Source organism: Sminthopsis crassicaudata, chromosome 3 (assembly GCF_048593235.1).
Source record: "Sminthopsis crassicaudata isolate SCR6 chromosome 3, ASM4859323v1, whole genome shotgun sequence".
Taxonomy (NCBI): Eukaryota; Metazoa; Chordata; class Mammalia; order Dasyuromorphia; family Dasyuridae; genus Sminthopsis; species Sminthopsis crassicaudata.
In genome coordinates, this window is record NC_133619.1 from 99,437,083 (window position 1) to 99,449,511 (window position 12,429).

General features: G+C 33.3%; 1 protein-coding gene across 1 annotated transcript in view; it reads left to right on the forward strand.

The window, feature by feature from the left end:
- Positions 1-12,429, forward strand: part of TDRD3 (tudor domain containing 3) — a 170,778-nt gene that overhangs the window by 60,719 nt on the left and 97,630 nt on the right. Inside the window, exon 5 of the mRNA XM_074299217.1 lies at positions 9,531-9,672. Within this exon, the coding sequence (XP_074155318.1) occupies positions 9,531-9,672 (142 nt within the window). The remainder of the gene's footprint in view (positions 1-9,530; positions 9,673-12,429) is intronic.

Genomic DNA, 12,429 nt, shown 5'->3' on the forward strand with positions numbered 1-12,429 from the left:
CTTGACTCATTATCAACTTTAGTACTCTTGTCATTATTCTTATAGGATTATGTTATGTTCTTTATTCATCTTATATTATATATTTTCATCTTCATGCACATCTTTTAAAAATCCAATCAATTTAATTACAACTTTCTTTAGACAATTTTTTTTTCTTTCATTAGGATTGTTTTTCTTTATTTCTTCAGAATTTCATTCTTGAGAGCTTCATTGAGCTGACACTATGTAGAATTTTAGTCCATGGGTATTAACCATCTTTCCTTTGGGATTCTTGTATCATTTACTTCCTAGTTTATTTATATTGGCAATTAGCAAATACCTCCATGTATTTTTAATTGGCTAAGCCCACAAGTCACTTAGCCTCTGTTTTCTTTCTACTTATCCCAGGTTCTTGTTGGGATTAAATGAGATAATATCTGTGAAGTTCTTGCCACATTATCTGCCACAGAGTAGGAATTTAATACTTGTCTTCTTCTCTTCCTTTCCTTTGTAAACTCATAGAAATCATTCTAGATGTGAATGCATTTTTCCCGTAAAATCTAGTATGATTCCTTGTACTCAGTTTAGTAAATATGTATTGAATGAATAAAATGATCCTTCCTCCTTATTACTTCTTGTCTTTAACTAAAAAGATTAATGGGCTAATTATAGGAACACTAGATCTGAAGATTTGGGTAAGTTTTCATAAAAGTGCTGCTGATTATGGTGAGCAAATCTAGTTCTTTTATACTCTGTGGAATCAATAAAAACTATTGGAATAGGTGTTTGCTGAGTACCTGTTTTTTTCAACTATTTGGACCTTTAGAGTTAAATTCACAACTCTTCACTCTGTATTCATTATTTGGATAATTTAGACTGATATAACCACCTGTTTTAAGCTTAACTCTAGGGATTTGGGAGTGATTATAGATTCTTTTAGCATCCTATATTTTTATGAATACATACTTATACAGACAGACATACACACATTTATATATGTATCTATACATATTTTATTTATGTTTATTCATTCCAGAAAGCAGTTTATAATTATGCTAAAAATAAATCCATACCTTCAAACTAGAGATACTTCTGCTAGGCCTATGCCAAGGATATTAGTGTTAAAAAGAGATTCCCTAGACACCAGTGTAATTATAAAAGCACTCTTGGTTGTTATGAAAAACCATAAACAAAGGCAATGCCTATTGATTAGGGAATGGCTAAACAAATTATGATAATGAATGTAGTAGAATATTAAATTTCCCATAAGAAACAATGGACATGAAAAATACTGGAAAACATGGGAAGACCAATATGAGCCAGGGCATAGTAGAATAAGCAGAACTAGGAATATTATGCACAATAATTATAGCATAAATGACAAGGAAAACTGCACAATTATTATAATATAAATGTAAAGAAAAATAACTAACAAAAAACCAAAATTACTTCAAATTTATGATTATCATGCTTAGGCATAAAGCTCAGATATAAAAATATGCCTCCTGAGTTTGGAACACTGTATATACTGTTAAGACTTGTATTGTATTGCTTAGTTTTTCTGGACTTTTTAAATCTTTAATGTAGAAGATAGCTCTCAGGGAGGGAGAAAAGGGAGAAATATATTGAGAATTGAAGATCGTATAAAAAACAAAACTACCAATAATATTAAAAAAAGACCAAACTCCAAATACCTTTCCAGATTTTTTTCTATCTTTTGCCTTTGGTTGCCTTTGCTTCACCTTCATTTTTTAAACTAATCTTAGGATGATATCTATCCTTTTTCTCTTTTTTTTTTCAGTAGTTGATGTGAAGTATTGCTTCTATGAAAGCCTGCCTTTTCATACAAATTACCTTTAAGAATGATTTCTACATATTTGTATATTATTTTAATATCTATTTTTATAGATGAGAAAGTAAGTCTGCACTGGTTGATGTTCTCTTGTGATTAGTGGTGTCTCTTGTGAAGCTTTTTCCAATATGTTTCTTTCTATATCAGATTTTCCCATCCAGTTAGATACTTGCTGACTAAAATTTTTTTTTTTTTTTTTAGCATTATTTGGTCTCTTTTTTATGACAGTTAATTATGTCAGATAAGTTTGTAAATGACTTCTGAAGAGGCAGTATGGTACAATTTCAAATTTTGTTCAAATATTTCATTATGTTTTAGTTGTATTCCCGAGGAAGTGGGAATAATGGATTGAGAACTGGCTTCAGGAGATCTGGATCTTTCTAAGTCACACTTCTGACATACTGTTTGTGTGGCTCTGTTAATTCAAGTGTCCCAAGCAACTCTTCTAAGATTAGGTACCTGCAAAGAAGGTACCAAGATACATTAATAGAAGCAGTTTCTCACTTGGAGCTCCTTATATGGATGAAATCTCAGCCCTGGTTTAAAAAAATGCATAATTGTCACAATGTTATTTTCTTTATGTGGAATTTTTCTGTATCATTTTCTGTATCTCAGTTTTCTTTATTAACTCATCAAATTTAACTGTCATTTTAAAAAGTTGCATTCTGTCTTTAAGTTTTGTATTAAATATGATCTTTTTATCTCTAGCTATTCATTGGTATGACTTTGCAAAGATAGCTGATTCAAAAATGATGCATAGTAGAAGAAATTCATGAATGTCCATTTTTTCTTTGCTTCCTTATAAATTGTTCTTTTGTTCTCTGCTGTGCACCTTTTTAACTTTATTCTTTTTTTTTTTTTTACCTTTTTTTTACCTCTTTCATTCTCCCCTCCTCTCAGCAGGCTATAGTTAAGAAAGAATATATTTATGTATACATATGTAGATGTGTACATACACATGCAAATATACACACACCTCTCCTACACACACACACACACACACACACACACACACACACACACACACACACACACACACACACACACACCCCTTTTCTATTTCTTACCTCTTTGCTTTAATTATGTTCCTTAACGTACCTTGCTATTATTTAAGCTCTTCTTATCACTTTGTCTTCTTCTCTCACCCTTTGCTTCCATGTCTGCCCATTCTTCCCCCCTATTTCTTTATAGATTTTGGAGGATGCTATACCCTTTATGGTATATATGTAGTATTTTCTGTTTAATCTATTCCCAATATGAGTAGGTTTCCATCCCCCCTCTAATGCCTTTGTCTATTCGTTCTCTGCCCCTCATTTGTATAACATGATTATTATTTTTACCTTATGTCTGCCCTAATCTTTCTTTTGAGGTACCCTATTGTGGATGTTACTCTTAAACAAATGATATATATTCCCCACATGAAAAACATAATTTGTTCTTGTTGAGTTACTTGAAATTGGTCTTTGAATTGGCTCTTAAATTTTCTATTAAGTTCAGATTTGGTTGATAGAAAGTCCTGAAAAATCTGCAATTTTTGATGAATATCCATTTTTTTCTCATTTGGTATTATTATACATACTTTTTCTGGGTATAATATTTTTGGCTGCAAGTCTAGTTCTTTTGATGGTAGATATGATTCCAGGACTTGTGGTCTTTTATTGTGGTTTCCGATAAGTCCTGTACAATTCTAATTGTAACTCCAGCATATTTGAATTTTTTTTCTTGTTTCTTGCAAAATTTTCTCTTTGATCTAGGAGTTTCGAAATTTGGCAGTAATATTCCTATACGTTTCCCACAAAGGATCTCTTTGAGGTGGTAATTGATGAATTTTTTCTATTTCTACTTTCCCCTCATGTTCTGTCATTCCAGGATAATTTTCTTATATTATTTCTTGCATTATTGGGTCAAGGTTTTTTTTTTTTTTTTGTTTTGTTTTGTTTTGTTTTTTCTTCTGGGTCATAGTTTTCAGGTAGTGTAAATTCTTATATTTTCTTTTCTTGATCTGTTCTCCAGATCTGTCTTTTTTTTTTTTTTTTTTTTTAAATGTTTTACATTTCACATTCTCTATTCTATTTTCTCTTTCTTTATAATTTGTTTTCTTATTTCTTGGTCTCTCATAGATTCACTGATTTCTCCTTGGCCAATTCTAATTTTCAAAGAGTTGTTTTCCTTGTTGAGACTGTATCTCTTTTTCTGGTTAATTTTTTTCCCCATAATTTTCTTATTCTTGGATTTTTTTTTTAATTTTTAGTTTTTCCTTGATTTCTAAATTCTTTTTTGGGTTCTTCTATAAATTCTTTCATGTTACTTCTTGGGATAGAAGGCTGTTTTTTGTTTTTTGATTTGTTTGTTTTTTTTAATTGATGTACTCCTCTGAAGATGAACCCTGGTCATCTTTGTTTCCATAATTAAGTTCCCATAATAAGTTTGGTTCTTTCTTATTAGCCAGTTTTTTTTTTTTTTGTTTGTTTGTTTGTTTTTTAATCCCCCAACAAGAGGAATTAGTGTAGACATCTCTAATCCTGGGTTGGATGGTTCATCTGGCTTCCCTTCATATCTCCTCTCTGACCTGGAACCCCAAACCAAGAGCTCCTCCCTCCAGCAAGTATCTGCAGCCAGCAGCATCCCTGCCCCACTCCTTCTGCACTCACTAGATTCTGGTTCCTTCTCCTCCAGGGCTACTTAGCACAGCTGGACCTAGCATTCCCAGTCAAAGTTCCCTCTATCCTTCCCAAATCGACCCTAAGTGCTGTTCAGATGGTGAAAGTTTCTGTGGTTTCTGTTGAGGCTTCAGCCATACTCCTCCCCCCCTTTATGCTTCTGTGAAGCTAGCCCAGAGGTGTTTGCACACTTCACTGAAGCTAATCTCCCCCCTTCAGATCTTCTAGCGTTGTGCCCAGAGGACCTCTGTTCCACGCCAAATCTTGATTTTCATCAGTCTATATTCTCTTTGGGGCACATATTTGTTCTATTTGTGGGTGAAATTTAGAGAGCTTGACATTTATCAACCTATTTTGCCATCTTCCCACAAGCCTCCCCATGATTGCTGCATAAATGAGTGTTATTTTTTATTAGCTCCATAGTTTACTGAGAAAATGGAGACCCTTTAACTGTCATCTCCTTTATGTCTTCATTTCCTTTCCTCTCACATATTTTGTTCTTCACTTCTCAATTGAGTAACCTTTCTTCAAAATTACTGAGTTATCAAATCTGATGGTCTTTCTCAGAGCTTATTTCTCTCCATTTTTCCAGATGTATTATGTTGGATGCTATCTGGCCAGTGATGTCAGACTCAAATATAAAAGTAGAATACCATGAATGTCATCGTAATCATTATGAATCTTCTTTTCTGGGCTCTGCTTACTTCACACTGCATCAGTTCATGCTTTTCTGTATTCATCACATAGATGATTTCTTACAGCACTGTAATATTCCATTATATGTTAATGCTTCAGCATGGCTCATATTTTAGTGAAAACATGGAGGCCATTTGCTGAGTGTTCTGTCTCTTCTCCTCATCTCACATCAGTTATGTGCAACTGTTTCCTTTAGTCCTGTGGGCAAACCTTTCTCCTCATCCTTATTGTCACTTATCTTCAATTTCTGTCTACAGTTTACTTCCCTGCTCTTTACAAAAATGCTCATATCTTCACATCTTTAAAAATCCCCTTTTGAACCAGATAATCTTCCCCATACTTGTTATTGCTAACCACCTCTGTCCTCTCTTTTGTGTCTTACCTCTTAGAGAGCCATTCTGTAATTGATGGCTGCACTCCTTCCCTCTTACTCCCCCTTTAACTGTCTACAATAAGATTTCCAACCTCATCATTGAATTGAAATTCTGTTCTCAAGGTTATCAATGATCCCTTAGTTACCAGGCTAATGACCTTAATCTTCTTTCTTTTTGATCTCTCTTCAGCTTTTGGCATTGTCAGTCCCCTCTTCTTGATAGTTTGTTCTTTTAGGTTTTTGTTACACTACTCTGTCTTGGGTCTCCTCATTCTTGTAACTCTTGTTTGCTGAATCTTCAGGCAATGTCTGCTCATTTTGGTTATCTAGATCTCAAACTTCATTTCATGCCCTCTTATCTTCTCCTTTTCAACCATTTCACTTGGTGATTCCCATAAACTTCAATACTTTAGGTAGCATTTCTGTGCTGATGATTCAATATCCAGCCCTTAATTCTAGCTAACATTTTTTTTTTTAAATTTTTTTTTATTATATATATATATATTTTATAATATTATCCCTTGTATTCATTTTTCCAAATTACCCCCCCTCCCTTATTCCCTCCCCCCGACGACAGGCAATACCATACATTTTACATGTGTTACAATATAGTCTAAGTACAATACATGTGTGTGAATATCATTTTCTTGTTGCACAATAAACATTAGAATCCGAAGGTACATGCAACCTGGGCAGATAGATATTAGTGCTAACAATTTACATTCCCCTCCCAGTGTTTCTTCTCTGGGTGTATCTACCTCTGTCCATCATTGATCAACTGGAAGTGAGTTGGATCTTCTTTATGTTGAAGATTTCCACTTCCATCAGAATACATCCTCATACAGTATCGTTGTTGAAGTGTACAGTGATCTTCTGGTTCTGCTCATTTCACTCAGCATCAGTTGATTTAAGTCTCTCCAACCCTCTCTGTATTCCTCCTGCTGGTCATTTCTTACTGAGCAATAATATTCCATAACTTTCATATACCACAATTTACCCAACCATTCTCCAACTGATGGACATCCATTCATCTTCCAGTTTCTAGCTACAACAAAAAGAGCTGCCACAAACATTTTGGCACATATATGTCTCTTTCCGCTCTTTAGTATTTCTTTGGGATATAATCCCAGTAGTAGCGCTGCTGGGTCAAAGGGTATGCACAGTTTGATAACTTTTTGGGCATAATTCCAGATTGCTCTCCAGAATGGCTGGATTCTTTCACAACTCCACCAGCAATGTATTAGTGTCCCAATTTCCCCACATCCCCTCCAACATTTGTCATTATTTGTTCCTGTCATCTTAGCCAATCTGACAGGTGTGTAGTGGTATCTCAGAGTTGTCTTAATTTGCATTTCTCTGATCAGTAATGATTTGGAACACTCTTTCATGTGAGTGGATATAGTTTCAATTTCTTCCTCTGAGAATTGTCTGTTCATATCCTTTGACCATTTATCAATTGGAGAATGGTTTGGTTTCTTATAAATTATGGTCAGTTCTCTATATATTTTGGAAATGAGACCTTTGTCAGAACCTTTGTTTTTAAAAATATTTTCCCAATTTGTTACTTCCCTTCTAATCTTGTTTGCATTAGTATTATTTGTACAGAAACTTTTTAGTTTGATGTAATCAAAATCTTCTATTTTGTGATCAATAATGATCTCTAGTTCTCCTCTGGTCATAAATTCCTTCCTCCTCCACAAGTCTGAGAGGTAGATTATCCTCTGTTCCTCTAATCTATTTATTATCTCCCTCTTTATGCCTAAATCATGGACCCATTTTGATCTTATCTTGGTATATGGTGTTAAGTGTGGATCCATATCTAATTTCTGCCATACTAATTTCCAGTTTTCCCAACAGTTTTTTCCGAATAATGAATTTTTATCCCTAATGTTGGAATCTTTGGGTTTGTCAAAGATTAGATTGCTATAGATGTACCCTTTTTTGTCCTTTGTATCTAATCTGTTCCACTGATCTACCGGTCTATTTCTTAGCCAATACCAAATGGTTTTGGTGACTGCTGCTATATAATATAGCTTTAGATCAGGTACACTTAGACCACCTTCCTCTGAGTTTTTTTTCATTAGTTCCCTTGCAATTCTTGACCTTTTATTCTTCCATATGAATTTTGTTGTTATTTTTTCTAGGTCATTAAAATAGTTTCTTGGGAGTCTGATTGGTATAGCACTAAATAAATAGATTAGTTTGGGGAGTATTGTCATCTTTATTATATTCGCTCGGCCTATCCAAGAGCACTGAATGTCTTTCCAATTATTTAAATCTGATTTTATTTTTGTGGCAAGTGTTTTGTAATTTTTCTCATATAATTCCTGACTTTTCTTTGGTAGATGGATTCCCAAATATTTTATACTATAATTCTAGCTAACATTTATAGAGAGCCTATTATAGAGAGCAAGGCATTATGCTAATCTCTTTATAAACATCTCATTTTATCCTCACAACAATTTTACAGTTATGTCCATTTTACAGTTTAGGAAACTGAGACAAACAGGGTTAAGTGATTTCCTCAAGGTCATACACTTGAGACCAGATTTAAACTCAGGAATATGAGTCTTCCTAACTTTAGGCCCAATACTTTACCCACATCCACCTCGCTGCACCATATATTTTATGTACACTTTGTTGTTTTCTTCTAAAGAACAGAGCTCCTTGAAGGCAATGATTATTTCATTTTTGTCTTTGTATTCCAGTCACTGGTAATATGGCTTTACACTAATTAACTTTTTTTTTATTGAAGCTTTTTATTTTTCAAAACAAATGCATGGAAAATTCTTTAACATTAGTCCTTGCAAAACCTTGTGTTCCAGTTTTTCCTCCCTTCTCCCATGCCCTCCCCAGATGGCAAGTAGTCCAATATATGGTAAACATGGAAGAAATATATATTAAATCCAATATATGCATACATATTTATACAATTATCTTGCCTCACAAGAAAAATCAAATCAAACCAGGAAAAGAGAAGCAAAATAAAATGCAAGCAAACAGCAACAAAAAGAGTGAAAATGCTATGTTATGAACCACATTCAATTCCCACAGCCTTCTCTCTGGTTGTAGATGGCTCTCTTTATTGCTGCACAAGTGGAACTGGTTTGAATCATTTCATTATTGAAGAGAGCCACGTCCATCAGAATCGATCATCATGTAATCTTGTTATTGCCATTGATCTCCTGGTTCTGCTTGTTTCACTTAGAATCAGTTCATGTAAGTTTCTCCAGGCTTCTCTGAAATCATCCTGTTGCTTGTTTCTTACAGAACAATAATATTCCATAACATTCATATACCATAATTTATTCAGCCATTCTCCAATTGATGGACTTGCCCATCAATTGCCATTTCTTGCCACTACAAAAAGGGCTGCCACAAACATTTTTGTACATGTGGGTCCCTTTCACTTCTTTAAGATCTCTTTGGGATATAATCCCAGTAGAAACACTGCTGGGTCAAAGGGTATTCATAGTTTGATAACTTTTTGAGCATAGTTCCAAATTGCTCTTCACAATGGTTGAATCTGTTCACAATTCCACCAACAATGTATTGGTGTCCTAGTTTTCCCACATCCCCTGGAACATTTGTCATTATCTTTTACAGACTTTTTAGCCAATGTGAGAGATGTGTAGTGGTATCTTAGAATTGTCTTAATTTTCATTTCTCTGATCAATAGTGATTTGGAGCACCTTTTCATATGACTAGAAGTAGTTTCAATTTCTTCATCTGAAAATTGTCTGTTCATATCCTTTGATCATTTATCATTTGAAGAGTGGCTTGAATTCTTATAAATTTGAGTCAATTCTTAATATATTTTAGAATTTATCAGAACCTTTGAATGTAAAAATGTTTTCCCAATTTATTTCTTCCTATCTAATATTACACTGATTAACTTTTTTAGAACTTGATGTTCAAAGTATGAGAGGGAATGTTCAAAATAATATATTGTGTTTGTTTCTCATTTTAGTCTGAACACACCACCTGGAACCAAAGTTAAACTCTCGGGCATTATTGACATAAAAAATGGATTCCTGCTTTTGAATGACTCAAACACTGTAGTTCTTGGAGGTGAAGTAGAACATCTTATTGAAAAATGGGAGTTACAGAGGGTAAGTATCTGCTATAGGACACTTTTTGTTCTTAATGCAGATTGAGAAGAATGTTTACGTAGGATATATGAAATAGAATCCAAGTATTATCCACATGGGATACATTTCTAATGTTGTTGCTCTCATTAGTCTTTATCTAAGAATTTTCTCTTCTATTAAAGATTAAAAGTTCATAGGTGAATTGTTTCTTTGCACTATAGATTAACAGAAATAACATTGGACTGATCAAAACCTATATCTATCTTTCCTTTCCTTTTTTGTCCTGTCCTGTCCTTCCTTTCCCAATAAATTCTCAGCATTGGGTCATCTCATGTGTGAATATATTATTGATAATTATTATTATGTGACTGGCTTATATGGTTGTTGATGGGATGGGAATATATATTAATAATTTTATATTTTTATGTACTTTTTCTTATTTTTACTTGCAATATTCAAGGGAAAGAGGTGGCTAAAACTCTACCAGTGGTAAACAACTGAAATGCAAGACTTATATTTATAAAATAGGAAGTGATCAGAGCCCTAGTTGAAGACTGGGGAAAGGGGCCCACTTTGTTTTGATACTTTATTTTAGCTATAAAGCAGAAATTAGAGGTGAGGCTGTTGGACAGGACAAGAGAGATCAAGTTTGTCAGGAGAAGGAGCCATGAGTAGAAGAGATTCAAGCCTCTCCTAGTGAGGAGACAATTTTATCAAAATCTAAATCAAAGGAAAAGATCCTTCCTACAGAATGTCTTGTCTTTTAGAGTAATAGTTAAAATAAAAATGGGATCTAGAATATAAGAAGTTTCCAATAGGACCAACTCAGAGGTATTGCATTTTTTTGTGCAGAGGAAAGATGGGGTAAAACTTGGAATAGCTTTGGCCACTGGATTGAAGATGAAGTATACAAGGTGACAATTGGAGAGCAATAGGTGAAAATTCCTTGGCAAATTGGGGGAGGAAGTAGATTGGCTGAAAATTCTTAAGAAATCGGATTGCTGAAGTCTCGTCTAGATTCTCTATCAGTTTTATATTTTCATAAAATCAATATATTTCTATTTCTCCCTATAGAGCTGTATATTGGGAATGGTAACCAAACTTTGATATCACTGTTACAATTTTATTCCCCTACTAAAACTTTTAGCTTATGCCATTCTTTGGCACTCTTAAAAATTTGCCAATCCTGTTTTTTTTTTTTTTTTTTTTGAAGCTTTTAATTACTCAGTAAAATCAACCAATTCCAGTTTACTCTAGGATCAAAATAATGAGAATCTGCTTATGAATATATTGATATCCTTTTCTTTTGCAAAAGAAGTTCCTTATTGAGAATGAATTAAGTTTCTACCTCCAGGTACTGAGATTAAATTTAAAGATTATAAAATAAATTTTTACATGCAATATAAAGGCATATGGAACTGTCACTTTATTGGAGCTTTCAAATCCTTTATAATTTGATCCTGATGGAACATGGCTTTTCCAGGGCTCCCCATATATCCTTAATAGATAGAAACTAGAGTTGTAAGCTTTAGCAAACCACTTCTGATCTTCATTTTCTTCTTTTGTAGAATTACAGGGATTGGACTAGATAATTTCATTTCTAAGTTTTGAGAGCCAGAACCAAACCTCCTAATTTCTAACTTTTAAATCATTTTCTATTTATGAATCTCCTGAATGAATCCTTATGAATCTCCCTCTTCCCCCACCCTCCAGTTACCTTTTCTACTATTCCTTATCTTTTGAGGAATTATCTTGTTTACTTGAAGCCACAAGTACCAATTCTTTTCTTCTACAAGATTTGAATTTGAATTACTTAAATTTTGCTAGCAAAATCTCAATTCTTTAATAGCTCCTTAACTTTCTTCAATTCAATTTCTGTCTTTCCCCTGGTAATACTGTTCTTTTATCTTCATTCACCTTCTTTCTACCCCTTTTTAGTACTTATATGCCTCAATTCGTATCCTGGTGTATACACCCTTTGAAAATATATCTCACATTAATTTCTCATCTAAAACTTCTTCCTCTCATAGTTTTTTCCTTTTTTGTGCTAATGGCATTTTGGTTTCTTTTGACATGTACTATTTTTCTTTTTAGCATAGGATACTACTCTCATAATTTCTGACATATTGTGACCAGGAGGAGGAAGGAATATTCCCTCTGCCACTTGATGCAATCTGTGTATATTTATATATTGAGGTCTCTTCCAATATCCTAGCCTCAAATTTCATCAACCTTCTGAATTTCCATGGCATTTATCTTTATTCTCTCTTAGCTACCCTTTTAAATTTTAGCATCATCACCTATAACAGTGCTATCTCTGTTTCTGAACTCTGAAAATTCATTTTTCTGATCCTAGCTTTTTGTTTTTTCATTTCTCCCTTTTTAAGAAATATATATATGTATTTCCCCTAACTTATATGTAGAAGCAATTTTTAACATTTTTAAAAAAAAATTTTGAGTTCTAGATCCTCTTTCTCTTTTCCTTGTCTTCACCCTTCCATTGAGAAAAAGAACAGTTTGATATAGATTATAGACATGCAGATATGCATATGATATATATATATATGCATATATATATCCATATTAATCATGTTGTAAAAGAAAACACAGACTAAAAAAAACTCAGAAAAAAAAAGAAAGAAAAAAGTTCCAATCTGCATTTAAACTTTATAATTTCTTTTTCTGGAGATTAATAGCATTTTTCATCAAAAGCCCTACAGAATTTTCATGGATCATCATATTGCTGAAAATAGCTATGACATTTACAACTATTCATTG